The sequence below is a fragment of the Mesoplodon bidens genome, assembly GCF_964165515.1.
Source record: "Mesoplodon bidens genome assembly, chromosome: X".
Taxonomy (NCBI): domain Eukaryota; kingdom Metazoa; phylum Chordata; class Mammalia; order Artiodactyla; family Ziphiidae; genus Mesoplodon; species Mesoplodon bidens.
In genome coordinates, this window is record NC_138163.1 from 125,067,390 (window position 1) to 125,081,913 (window position 14,524).

Here is a 14,524-nt window from a genome sequence, read left to right on the forward strand (position 1 = left end):
ACTGCAAGACAGACACAACTTTTACTACTCGCCTCTATCGTCCTTTATTTGAGTACTCATTCTAGTAATCCTCAGTCTAAATTGTCTTTCCTAAAGAGACTACAAGACCATAAATGAAAGTCTGCCAAGTTATAGGCCTTACATATACCCCCATATCTACCCTTGAAGGAGGGCCCCCATATGGACCCCCTCTCAGAGATGATGAGACTCTGAGGGACTTTATGGTAAACTGCTATGTTATTCCCTTAAGCAGCTAAGGGAAACTAAAATTAAATTAATGAAAAACCTTGACATCTGGTAGATACTGGAGCTACACCCTCTACTTTAAACCCCCCTCGGAGCCTGCAAATGGGATCCTGGGAAAACTGGCAGAAGCCAGCTAAGGGTGAGAATTCTTACCAGAGTCAGCTCTCCCAGATCTCTGTCTGTAGTACCCAAAAAGAGAAGAAAATAAAATAGTTTTTGCACCTTCTTTGGGGATGCCTCTTAAGTGCAAGGGGTTGTTCAATACTACCAGAAATATTTACCGCTTGTCCCAACTGAAAACTGACAAGATATTTAAAAGGATTTTTTTTTAAAGTAGCTCTGTGGTCAAAAGTTGGTCAGAAACTGGAAGCTGATATTCAGAGTCTGATAGGAATATTTTTTTTAGGTGTCCTCCACTAAACCAAAATGAAACTATGCACCCAGAAGGAAAGAAAAATCTCCTAAAACCTTTGTGAAAGGATTTACCAAAATCTTCCAAAGGAAAACAGCTCTAAGTCCAGAACATAGAAATCTTTTAATTTCCACCTTGGTTAGAAATCTTGTCCCTGATATATATATATATATGAAAAAGCAAATTAAGAATAATGTAGGGGCTTCCCCAGTGGCGCAGTGCTTGACAGTCCGCCTGCCGATGCAGGGGACACGGATTCGTGCCCCGGTCCGGGAAGATCCCACATGCCACAGAGCGGCTGGGCGTGTGAGCCATGGCCGCTGAGCAGGCCATGAGGCCATGCGTGACCGGAGCCTGTGCTCCGCAACGGGAGAGGCCACAGCAGTGAGAGACCCACGTACCGCAAAAAAAAAAAAAAAGAAGTCAGACACGAAAGACTCCATATTGTCTGATTACATTTATATGAAATGTCCAGAACAGCTCAAATCTATAGAGACAGAAAGTAGATTTGTGATTACCTAGGGCTGGGGAGGTATAGGGTAGGAGAGTAACTGCTAATGGTTTTGGGGGCGGGGGATGAAAATGTTCTAAAACTGACTGTGGTGATGGTTGTACGGCTCTATGAATATACCAAAAATTCACTGAAGTTTACACTTTAAACTGGTGAATTGTGTAGTATGTGAATAATAAAGCTGCTATTATTAAAAAGTAATCCAGGAAAACAGCTTGGCATTTCCTCAAAAAGTTAACCACAAAATTACCATATGACCCTGTAATTCCTACTACTAGGTATATACCCAAAAGAATTGAAAACAGGGACTCAAATAAGTACACGTACACTCGTGTGCATAGCAACACTATTCACAGTAGCCAAAAAGGTGGAAAAAACCCAGATGTCCATCAAATGAATGAACTAAAAAATGAGATATATTCATATGGTGAAATATTATCCAGCCTTAAAAATGAATGAAGTACTGATACATGCTACAACACGGATGAACCTCAAAAACATTATGCTAAGTAAAAGAAGCCAGACAAAAGGGTCACATCGAGTATGATTCTATTTACATGACATGTCCAGAACAGGTAAATTCATAGAAAAAGAATACAGATGGGTGGTTGCCAGGTGCTGGGGGAAGAGGAAACAGGGAGAAACTGCTTAATAAATAAGGGATTTTACTTTGGAGTGATGGAAATGTTCAAGAACTAGATAGAAGTGGTGGTTACACAATTTTGTATAAATGGCACTGAACTGTTCCTTTTAAGATGGTTAATTTTGGGCTTCCCTGGTGGCGCAGTGGTTAAGAACCCGTTTGCCAATGCAGGACACAAGGGTTCAAGCCCTGGTCCAGGAAGATCCCACATGCCTTGGAGCAACTAAGCCCATGCACCACAACTACTGAGCCTGCGCTCTAGAGCCCATGAGCCACAACTACTGAGCCCACGTGCCACAACTACTGAAGCTCGTGTGCCTAGAGCACATGCTCTGCAACAAGAGAAGCCACTGCAATAAGAAGACCGTGCACCGCAACGAAGAGTAGCCCCTGCACGCCTCAACTAAAGAAAGACCGCGTAGCTACGAAGACCCAGCACAGCCAAAAATAAATAAATAAAATAAATAAATTTATTTTTAAAAAGATGGTTAATTTTGTGTTACATGAATTTCACCTCAATAAATTATTTAAAAGAAACAGCAATCCAAAAATTGAAGTTCATGTTCCCACTTACATGCAACATTTTAAAAGCTGAAAAGTATTTCAAAAAGAGAGAATTTACGTTTACGTTTTTACTTTTTTTTTTTTTTTTGCGGTATGTGGGCCTCTCACTGTTGTGGCCTCTCCCGTTGCGGAGCACAGGCTCCGGACGTGCAGACTCAACAGCCATGGCTCACGGGCCCAGCCGCTCCGCGGCATGTGGGATCTTCACGGACCGGGGCATGAACCCGTGTCCCCTGCATCGGCAGGTGGACTCTCAACCACTGCGCCACCAGGGAAGCCCTACGTTTTTTTTTACCTAAGAAATTTGGCTAAATTTTTAAAACTCTGGGTAATCTTAGATATAAAAAGAGAATTACTCTCATAATAAATTACTACCATGGAATTAGTTCAGTTGGAGCTTTTGAAAGATTTATTTCATGACATGCTTACAGATCTGAAAGTGTTAGTGCATCTCCTGTTGCCCCACTGTCAGAGATTAACTTGCTAACTCACTGGCACAAGTCAGCTGGGAGGGAGACCAACATTTGATTACCAAAGGAAAACATTCCACACTAATTAGAATAGAATACTCTGTATCCTAAACTCTGCATCTTAAGCCTGAGTAAACTGCTAAAACCAAGATGTGGAACAAAAATTGGAAAAATTATCTATAACCTAGATAACAAAGGAATGGAGTTTAAAAGCAAGTTATTCACACAAGCACCCCCGCTTGTTTGTTTCTGGTTTAATTTGCATGTGTAGACTATGTCCGTTAAACACTCAAGTGAGTTTCAACTAGCTTCTAGTATCTATGAGAAAGAACAGCAGTACAAAATAAACAAAGGAAATACTGAAGCCTCTATAATTACATGGGGGTAGTGGGGGGCACATCATCTATTTAGAAACAACACACTTTTCAGGAAGCAGATAATCTAGCATTTCTCAAATTCCCCGTAGAATATTCTAAAAACATGAAGCAAATCTCATGAAGTTCTGTACTGAATAGCTATAAAAAATCTGATCGAGTTATAAAATCTAATAAAAATTCAATGATGCTACCAAATGTCACATAGGTATGGATAGAGCTATTTATAAATGTACTGAATAAACATATAAATTTACAGAGAGGCTTTCTTGTTCCCTGCCACTGAGTTTTAAATTGAGATTTTATATTGGTACCTTTTCAACTGAAATCAAATCAAACATAAAATATCTCTCAGATAATACTTTATGGCACATCATAAATTCAAAGCTACATCTTCCTAAAGGTAGTTTCCAATGTTATCCCAATATTTAACCTTCAGTTCAAGTGATGATGCCTCGTGCAAAATCACTCTGGGCAGCTTGAGAACTGTGTGTGTAAATGAGAAAGGGGTGGAGGGTGAATCCAGCTCACTCTCCCCTTTTCATCCAGGAAGACAGGCACACTCCTAGCACTCACCTTTCTCAGATTCCTTGTCTTTCACTGAAGACGAAGTGCCACAGCCCATGTCTTGTAAATCATGAATCAACTTCTCACTCTAAAACAGGGTGAAAAGTGCTTCCCTTTACTCTGCGAGGAGCCCCTCCTGACTGATCCACTTCGGTCACAGATCCTGATGAGGAAGACACACGAGGGAGGGAGGAAAGCGGCCGTTAACAAGGTATCTAAGGGCTGCTCAGCAGGATTCATTTTACGCTTCTTCTCAACTGCTGTTCATCATATGATATGGAAAGTGGTCAGACATAGTCTAATCCCGGTTTATTTTCCAAAACACAGAAGCAGCAACAGAGCAGCTATAGATTGCTTTTCTGCAACACATAAATTACATGTTCCCCTTGTCTAGGTCAGATCAATACTCTATAAAATAAAGCATTAAAATGAAAAGAAAAATGGAAATGTAAGATCATACAATTTTCTAATTGAAATATAGGGAATGGGATATGAAGGATGTGACATAATTTAACTGTTTTGCTTTTAAGCTCAAAATAGTTAAATCTATCTGGGCTTTTAAAAACACAAATTGGAGAATGGCTATGAGACAACAACAACATTTATACAACTATGCCAAAATTCAAGTCAAAATGAGTTCTTTGACACTATTTCTCAGAATCAGTCAGGGCACTTATTTAAAAAAAAAAAAGGAGGCTTCAAGGCCTCCCCAGAAACTAAAGCATCAGAATCCAGGAAGTTCCCTTTTCAAACAAGCTCTCCAGGCATTCTGAGGCCCCTCCAAAGTCTGCCCTCGCACTCGCCAGGCCTCCCGATGGCTCAGCTGAGACTGTTACATTGGATCTTCCACAATCACCCCATGGGAGTTTTCAACAAAATTCCTTTCTGTAGTAATCCCACCTCATGCCTTTTTAGGGTGATGTGTCCTTTATTTCATGATGCTCCAAACCAGCCTGTGCTAATCTATTCGCATTTCGTGACAGTAACAAAGTCAAAGAACTGACTTGGGACTCTGCCAGGCATGCCTATTTTTCCGTTAGTACTACACTAAACGCTGCAAGATTGCGACTCAATGAAAGAAAGGGGCAAAACAAAATGAGCAAAATATCTGAATTATGGAAATATTTTTAAAACAACAATAACCTTAATAAACAGATTTCTGATCAGAGTTAGGCTTGATTCTATTATGTATTGAATTAATTAACCCTCCTAAACTTTGGGTGATTTCCAAATTTGATAGGCATTTCTTACATATCTCTCTTATCTACATCAGGGGTAAAAAATGTTAACAGGGTCAGCTCCAAGGGCAGAAAACCCTTGCGGCATTCCACTCCAGACCAGTCTCTAGGGTTACTACAGACCCATTACATTCACACTCTCCTACTCCTTCAGTTAGGTGGTAAGTTTACCCATCGTAAGCATCCACTTACTTATCTATGAGACGTCCTAGTCAATTTCGCTATTTTAATGAAATTAAGATATATAATTTGACACCTTGACATTCCAGGCTAGCCAGCAGCAGCAGAAGAAAAAGAGGAGGAGGAGGAAGAGAAGAAGGAAGGAAGGAGGAAGAAAGGAAGGAAGGAAGGAAATCAGTTTGCCATTACTTTTAATAACAGAATTATAGACGTTTAAAGGTGGTAGACTTTTAAAATTACCCAGAATTTACACAAAGTGCAAGAAAACCAAGCCCCTTGTCTAAAGTCATATAGACAAACTGGCTGTCAAACTCTGTTGCATATTAGCATCACCTGGGGAGCTTTTAAAACTCCCAATGCTTGGATGGCACCTCACCAAATTAGTCCCTGTGGATTTAAAACATAGTGATGCCTGGGTCCCGTCCCCAGAGATTCTGATGTAATTGGTATTGAGTGGGGTTTGGGCATGGGGGGGGTGCCGGTGTTAAAAGCTCCCCAGGTGATTCTAATGTGCAGCAAAGTTTGACATTCTCTGCCGGAGACAATGTTCTAGGGAACCCATGGTGATGCCTAGTGATCATCACATTTTCCTCTAAATGCTTTGATTCCATCTGTTTGGAAAAGAATTTTTCCAGAGGTCATGTCAGGCTTATAAGGCAGTGGCTTCTGGCAACTACTCTGCTTGTTTTTGAAATTGGGGCACTATTTACCCATCACCTCTGTTCTCTCCATTCTCAGACATTTCTCAAAGGTTATCTGCAGTGCCTATGAGAACACGTCTGCTGGGTTCTTCCTCACCCTTTGAAGTAGTTCATTGGGTCCTGGTGAGTTTCTCCAAGTGCCTAGATGCATGCTCTCCTATATGAGTATCACAAAACTTACCAGGGGAGATTATTTTAAAATGCAGACTCCCAGGCTTTACTGCCAATACTTGGATTCAAGCAGTCCAAGGGGGCCTGGGAATGTGCAATTAAAAGTGCACCCTTGGGCTTCCCTGGTGGCGCAGTGGTTGAGAGTCCGCCTGCCGATGCAGGGGACACGGGTTCGTGCCCCGGTTTGGGAAGATCCCACATGCCACGGAGCAGCTGGGCCCATGAGCCATGGCCGCTGAGCCTGTGCGTCCGGAGCCTGTGCTCCGCAACGGGAGAGGCCACAACAGTGAGAGGCCTGTGTACTGCAAAAAAAAAAAAAAAAAAAAAAGTGCACCCTTCATGGGACTTTGACACAAGCACTCCCCATATCTCAGTTTGAGAAAAACTGTTCTCCATATCTCCCTTGGGCTTTGCTTCCATCTTTATGCTATTTTTTTCTACCCCTTTTTATGAATACATAAGAGTTAGGCACTGAGTAGGCAACACTGATGCTACGATAGGAAGTGATATATTTCAAACTCAATTTTTTTTTCCCAGAAAAAAAAAGCAATCTCTCTCCAAAGGCATTTGGTTCTCAGCCACTCCTCAGTCAATTCATTACACAACAAACAAAAGTCCATATAAAAGATTCACTAGGAACTAAAAAGCATCAAACTTGAATATATTTCTGCTAGACTGTAAACTCCATGGGTACCTTTGTTTCTAAATACTCTTTGAATCTCTGGCACCTACACAGTGCATTTCACATAGCAGGTGCTTGATAAATGCCCAATGAATGAATGAATGAATGAATAAGAGAATGCATATTTCTAAGCCAGGGTCCTTTAAAAAATTAATGCTAAAAGTAATTATTAGTCCATCATTTCGTGCACAGATACATGCTATTTGATTATACAAAAGCCTTTTATTAAACCAGAAAATGGGTAGTACTTATATATTCATTTTTAAAGAAAAACTTTAAATCATGATAGAAAGAAATGAGCATTGTTCTAGAATTCTTGGATTATTAGAAAAAAATAATTTGCTATTAGAATTTTTACATTATTAAATAATAATAATAATTTAATTTCCTTAGGTAACAGGTAAAACAAAACAGAAGAGTCAGCTCATTTTAATTCTCACCAAAACAAGAGCTGGTTAAGGCCAGGTGCCACTTACTACTCCCATACACTACCCAGCCTAGACTGCAATCACCCACTCAAAGGCTGAGAGGGACGCACGTTTGTAAGCAGTATATGTCCCTTTGAGGACAACCCTGGGTGGTGCAAAGCTGATAAAAATGATTTGGGAATTTTCCAGTATTTGGGACAATCTAAGCTTCTTCCACTCCCTGCCCTCTGTCAGCATCAGATAAACAGTGTGCTAAAGAGGTCTCTGAAGAAATGATTTCCCTAGGGCCTGAAAGAAGTTCTCCAGCTCAAGAGGTGGGTAGTCTCTGCAGCATTCACAAAGACCCAAGGATACCGTAGTCAGTGACATAAACCACTTAAAAGGTGGATGTTGGCAAAAAACAGCTTGAAACTTGCTCAGTGCTGCTGCCCCTACCAATATATACCAAGGGTGGTTTTAAAGCATAAACGTAAAATAGTGACTCATCACTGGCACACTTACAATCTGCAGAAGGAAAGTCTTCCAAGGCTTCTGCTAAAAGGTTTTCACTGTGCGTGGCGGTGGGGTGGGGGGAGGGTAGAGTGGGGGAGAACTGTTTGACGTTGTTCAGTTCTTTTCATCTTAACCACTATTCATTTCCCAAGGTGAAAATACAAGGAAAGAACAAAAGATGGCCCTTGGAGCCAACCCAACCTTGGTCTCCAAGCACCCTCCAAGTGCTAGCCCAGCCTCCCCAAGTTGTTCTTATTCATTCTTGATTTTCTTTCAAAGTGCATCTCTATTGAACGTCCACACCTTGGCTCAGCCACCTTGACCTTGATTCTGCTCCGCCTCTGGCATTCTAGATGTGACTTGTGTGGTTTCCCATGCTAGAAGCTCAGCTTTTCCTACAGATGCTGACTTTTGTGAGAAATTTGTACTCCAGCCTGGCCCCAAGAAACCCAAATCCAGAACCCAGAGTCATTCAACTGGCACCATACCCCAGCCCCCAGAGTGGGAGGTGAGTAGGTCTAATTCTTCCCCCTTGGACTGTGAGACACAAGCATGGAGGACAGATGCGTCTTCAGGCTTACCCTGCTGCATTCTCTTTGGCATTCATTGAAACAGAGGTTCTACAGCCTGATGTCTGTAGACTAAAGATAACGAAGGGGCATAGAGGCAGGTAGAGGAGTCCCTGGCAGACCGCTCTAGAGAGGCCCCTTCCACCACTACTCTTCCAGTAGAACACTGTAGCATTTGCTCCTGTGTGGGGTCTTAAATGAATAAAGGGAGTTCTGTAAGATGGAGCTGGTGATTATTCCTTGGTCCATGAAAGGGTAAGAAAGAGGACGAAACGATACTGACCACCAGAATGTATCCGAGGGTGAGTGTTGTTCTATCAGACAGGATTGTAATCAGGAGGCAGCTAGGCCTAGTGCCAGGTTTTCCAAAGTGTGTTTGTGGAAGAGGAGTTCTATGTGGTTTATGATTCTAGAAATAAGACCCCCCCGCAAAAAAAAGTCCCACCATCAAATAAGTTCAGGAGAAGTAGGATTAAACAGGTTCCTTTACTGCAGAACTCCTCAGAGCTTTCTGGATGTTAATATGCATCTCTAATATGAATCTAACTGCCTAATGCTGGCCCAATGGAGACTGGGGTTTAGAAGTCAGACGAACCAGAGTTTAAATTCTTATCAGCTAGTCATTAATTCCTCTGCACCTCAGTTTTCTCATAAGAAAATAGGGATAATAACACCTACCTTACAGACTTGTATTAAAGGCTAATGAGAAGATCAATGGTGGAAAAAACCGACTGGAACAAAGAGCAATTCTTCTTAGCTGATGAGTTAGGAGGAGCCATGCACGGGTGGTACCCACTGCGGTTGACCTGTTGAAACAAAACGTGTTTGCTCACATCTCTTCCTTCAGAATGCACTGTCCGGGACCTCCCAGAGGTTAAACCCCACAGGTGTCTGTCTATTGGTTCTGGGATAATTATAGGCTCACAAAGAAAAGGACTCTTTTCCCCTGAGACCACTAAGATCTGAGAAAATGCTTTACCAGTAATAATAATAACAGCTAAAATCACTACTATTTATTAAGGCACTATTTACCCAGCACAGTGGGTACTTTATATTTCTATTATTCCAGTTAATCTTCACAGCAACTTCCAAGGGGATATCATCACTCCCGTATTAGAGATGCAGAAGCTAAGACTAAGAAATTAAATATTGGGCTTCCCGGGTGGCGCAGTGGTTGCGAGTCTGCCTGCCAATGCAGGGGACGTGGGTTCGTGCCCCGGTCTGGGAAGATCCCACATGCCGCAGAGCGGCTGGGCCCGTGAGTCATGGCCGCTGAGCCTGCACGTCCGGAGCCTGTGCTCCACAACGGGAGAGTCCACAGCAGTGAGAGGCCCGCGTACCGCAAAAGAAAAAAAAAAAAAAAAGAAAGAAATTAAATATCAGACTCCATGGCACAGCCGAACAGTGGCAGAACATTCTGTTTCATGCTTAAAGAACAAAAATGTCTGTCCACCAAAAAGTTAGCTGTGCCTTGGTTTCAGGATCCAATTTGATCAATCTACAGAAGCACTAAATCCCTAAAGAGAATTCTTGAACATTGCAAGGAATTCTGTTTCCATTTCTTACAGATGGATGGAAATCCTGTGGTCCTCTGCGTCAACAAGAGGGCAAGGGAGCTAAAGGAAGATTTCTGAACATGAAGTTGTATAGTGGGCAATGACCCATGAGGGGCCTGGAAGAGTTTCTCAAAGTATCCCCTCCCTCATTTTCTAGCTCTCACCCAAGTGACCACAGAGTTTTCCCAAGTATAGACTTCATCTGAAATAGGCTACAACCCTTCAGAATGCAAAGTCACCTGTATACCTTTTTAAGCTGATGACAACTGATTTGTAATCAGCATATTTGAGAAAAATCATTCTGAGAAATTGCAAAGTAATAAAATAAACTTCAAGTAGTACACATTTCCTGTTCCATTGCTACACAATGTATGTTTATAATGTAGACTTCTGCTTGCCCAAAATACCTAAGAACAAACAAACATATTACCTGTTTCTTCTGCGTGGCCGATGCAGAGGTTTATCCTCACCCCAAGTGTTTCAAGAGAAACAAAATCAGAAAAAAACTTCTCTGTGAGGGATGCAGAGATCTGAAAGAAAAGGTACAATTCCAGCTCTCTCTGGAGCATCCCCCTACACATACTTACACACACACACATACACACACACACACACGCTCCATACATCTCACATTTCTGCAGCTCTCTGCAGGGAGAGCTCTTCTTTAAACAAATCAAAAAACGAATACAGGGACTTCCCTGGTGGTGCAGTGGTTCAGAGTCTGCCTGCCAATGCAGGGGACACGGGTTCGAGCCCTGGTCCCGGAAGAGCCCACATGCCACGGAGCAACTAAGCCCATGTGCCACAACTACTGAGCCTGCACTCTAGAGCCTGCAAGCCACAACTACTGAGCCCATGTGCCACAACTACTGAAGCCCGCCTGCCACAACTACTGAAGCCTGTGCGCCTAGAGCCCGTGCTCTGCAATAAGAGAAGCCACCGCAATGAGAAGCCCGCGGACTGCAACGAAGAGTAGTCCCTGCTCGCCACAACTAGAAAAAGCCCACGGGCAGCAACGAAGACCCAATGCAGCCAAAAATAAACAAATAAATTAATTAATTTAAAAAAAACAAATACACATGCATACACACAAGAAATAACTCGAACAGACTTTGCCTTTCAGCCTGGAAGGTGAGCCCAGAGCCGCAGATCTAGGAGAGGCTGGGCTGGCCCGTGAGCTGCAGCTGTCTGCCCCAACCCTGCCCTGTTCCCAGTGAAGAGATAAAGGGCTGCACTCAAGTAATGCGCTGTGGTCACATGACTTCTTCCAACGGGACCAGGCCACTGTTTGCATAAACAATCTGATCAGTACAAAATACAGAATAAATTTTGGTAAATAACGGTAGAAAAGCACTTAGTAGCTGACTCTTTAGGTCAACTGAGGATAATTTTTAGGAAACATTATAGTAACCTGGGCACGATTAAGAAGAGGAAGTGGGAACACTAAACGTTACTCCTTAGGATTTGAAAAGGCATGGGTTTAAGACAGTAGCCTTTGGGTGCCATACTGCAAATTCATTTCTATGACATTTTTATTCTTCCAGTTATTCAATTAGCTGCTTGTTGAAGAACGTGAAATGGAGTCCCCCTAACACTGAGCTCCTCTGTGGAGTTTATGATTAAACTCTCTATCCCAAACTTTATTCCCTTTCTTGCCCCACACCTGTTCCTCTCAAGTTGAGGAGTACCAAAGAAAAGGGAGGATTGAAACTGAGCAGGACCCTGCAGGGGCCCTCCCAGGTACAAAAGCCCCTCCATGTCCCCTGTTTCTTGTTTGTAGAGAAAGGCTTTAGTCTTCTAGGCTTCTCTGAGTTCCAAAGAGCAGACCGCAAGCAGTTAATGATGAGGACAACAGTCACAGGACTCCTAGCTCCTCCTGAAGGGATACAGATCATCTGATGCATATCTCTGAGTTGTTCTGCAGAAACTAAGACCCCTCACCCAGTGGAGGATGGCGACTCCATGCCGACCACAAGTATGTAGACCCCACACTGGCTGGAATCAGAAGGTTGAGATTCCCGAAACACCACCCTGCTACCTCACCACCGACCAATCAGAGGAAGCTCCACAAGCTGATCATGCATCCTATGACCCTCTCCCCTAACACTGTCTTTAAAAACCCTTGCCTGAAAGCCATCAGGGAGTCCGGGTCTTTTGAGCATAAACTGCCCGTTCTCCTTGCGTGGCGCCCTGCAATAAACCCTTACTTTGCTACAAACACCCGCTGTCAGAGTTTGGCTTTCTGCGCCACAGGCACACGAGCCCTTGCTCGGTAAAAAATATATCTGTGAGAGGGAGATTCACCTCCCATCATCAGCAAAACGGAAAAGGAAAGTTGACCTGTGATTTTGCTGAGTTTGAGAAGGAAGACGAGGAAGACACGACTGAAAAACTGAAGTGCCAGTGTCAGTACTGGATGTCACCAGCCTCAGTTCTGCTGTCCTTTGAGGCAATCCAGAGGTGAGTGATCTTGTTCCTAGAGTCTCATGCTGACTGCAGCTGCACCAACAGCAATACTCCTCCCAAACTCTTCCTAACTGGTTACACAGCAGATGTATTTTTGAGCTTACTGGCCTCAGGCATCGTGAGCTAGGATTTAAAGGTCTCCAGCCATAATCATTTCATAACCCCATCCAAGCTGGTCTTTAGTCAATTCCTTTCTGCAATTGAGAACCACAGGAGATCCAGTAAAGTGGTTACCTAGCTTACTACTTAATCTAATGGAGTCACTTTAAAAATAACTGGAGGGGGGCCCGGAGGAAGATGGCGGAAGAGTAAGACGCGGAGATCACCTTCCTCCCCACAGATACATCAGAAATTCATCTACACGTGGAACAACTCCTACAGAACACCTACTGAACGCTGACAGAAGACCTCAGACCCCCCAAAAGGCAAGAAGCTCCCCACATACCTGGGTAGGGCAAAAGAAAAAAAGAATAAACAGAGACAATAGGATAGGGACGGGACCTGCACCAGTGGGAGGGAGCCGTGAAGGGGGGAAGGTTTCTACACACTACAAGCCCCTTCGCGGGCGGAGACTGCAGGTGGCGGAGGGGGAAAGCTTCGGAGTAGCGGAGGAGAGCACAGCAACAGGGGTGCGGAGGGCAAAGCGGAGAGATTCTGGCACAGAGGACCGGTGCCCTCAGGCACACACCAGCCCGAGAGGCTTGTCTGCTCGGCCGCCGTGGCGGGCGGGGCTGGGAGCTGAGGCTCGGGTATCGGCTTTCAGTCGGAGCGCAGGGAGAGGACTGGGGCTGGCGGCAGGAAGAGAGCCTGAAGGGGTTAGTGCACCACGGCTAGCCCGGAGGGAGTCCGGGGAAAGGGTCTGGAGCTGCTGAAGAGGCAAGAGACTTTTTTCCCTTTTGTTTCCTGGTGCGCGAGGAGAGGGCATTAAGAGGGCTGCTTGGGGAAGCGCCGGAGACAGGCACTCGCCGCGGGTAAGGCACGGACCTCGGAGACGGGCGTGGGCCGCCGCCGCCACCGCCGCCCGCCGCGGCCCGCCACCGCTGCCGCCGCGGCCCGCCGCCGCGGCCCGCCGCCGCCGCCGCCGCGGGCCGCCGCCGCGGGGCCTGTGTGCGAGCGCGGGTCACTGTCCGCCCCGCCTTCCGGGGGGCCTGTGCACCCCGCCACTGCTGGGGTCCCGAGACCCGGGGACGGCTTTCCCGGGAAAGCGCACGGAGCGCCACGGGCTGCTGCAACGTCACGCCGGCCTCTGCCGCCGCAGGCCCGCCCCACACTGCGCGCCCCTCCCTCCCCTCTGCCTGAGTGAGCCAGAGCCCCCGAATCAGCGGCTCCTTTAAACCCGTCCTGTCTGAGCGAAGAACGGACGCCCTCCGGCGACCTACGCGCAGAGGCGGGGCCAGGTCCAAGGCTGAGACCCGGGAGCTGTGAGAGCAGAGACAGGGAAATCTCTCTGTGCAGCCTCGGAGGCAGCGGATTAAAGCTCCACGGTCCATTTGATGTGCCCTGCGTCTGTGGAGTGCATGAATGGACAGCGAATCATCCCAAATTGAGGAAGTGGACTTTGAGGACAAAATTTAAGACCTTCCCCCCTTTTCCTCTTTTTACAACGAATTATTCCAAATTAAGGAGGTGGACTTAGAGAGCAAGATTTCAGACTTCTCGCCCTTTTCCTCTTTTTACAACGAATTATCCCAAATTGAGGAGGTGGACTTGGAGAGCAAGATTTTTGATTTTTCCCCCTGCTCTCTTTTTGTGAATGTGTATGTGTAATCTTCTGTGTAAGATTCTCTCTGTATAGCTTTGCTTCCACCATATGTCCCAGGGTTCTATCGGTCCGGTTTTTTTTTTTTTTTCAATAATTACTTTCTAATTTTAATAACGCTACTATATTTCATACTTTATTCTATTTTACTTTACCTGCTCTTTCTTTTTTTCCTACTCTCCCTTCCTCCCTCCCTCCCTCCGCTCCTCCTTTCCTTCTTTCTTTTTCTTTCCTCCCTCCCACCCTTCTTTCCACTTTCTTTTTCTTTCCTTCCTCCCTCCCTCCTGTCTTTCTTCCTTTCCTTCCTCCCTCCCTCCCTCCTTTCTTTCCTTCTTTCTTTCCATCCTTCCTCCCTCCCTCCCTCCTTTCTTTCTTCCTTCCTTCCTTCCTTTCTTCCCTTCTTCCTTTCTTTCCCTCTCTCTTTCTTTCTTCTACTAATTCTTTCTTTCTACTTTTTCTCCCTGTTATTCTGAGCCGAGTAGATGAAAGGCTCTT

The 14,524-nt window shown here is 44.7% G+C and overlaps 2 protein-coding genes across 2 annotated transcripts in view; both read right to left on the reverse strand.

Moving 5' to 3' along the window:
• Positions 1-14,524, reverse strand: part of PPEF1 (protein phosphatase with EF-hand domain 1) — a gene marked incomplete at its 5' end in the record, with an annotated part of 153,545 nt that overhangs the window by 112,434 nt on the left and 26,587 nt on the right. The window contains 1 exon segment of the mRNA XM_081223136.1: positions 3,797-3,875. Within this exon segment, the coding sequence (XP_081079262.1) occupies positions 3,797-3,875 (79 nt within the window).
• LOC308609225 (uncharacterized protein) overlaps positions 3,847-14,524 on the reverse strand; it is a 39,213-nt gene continuing 28,535 nt past the window's right edge. Inside the window, exons 4-6 of the mRNA XM_081222853.1 lie at positions 10,235-10,334; positions 8,927-9,054; positions 3,847-3,950 (exon numbers count right to left, since the gene is read on the reverse strand). The gene's annotated coding sequence lies outside the window, so the exon portion shown is untranslated. The remainder of the gene's footprint in view (positions 3,951-8,926; positions 9,055-10,234; positions 10,335-14,524) is intronic.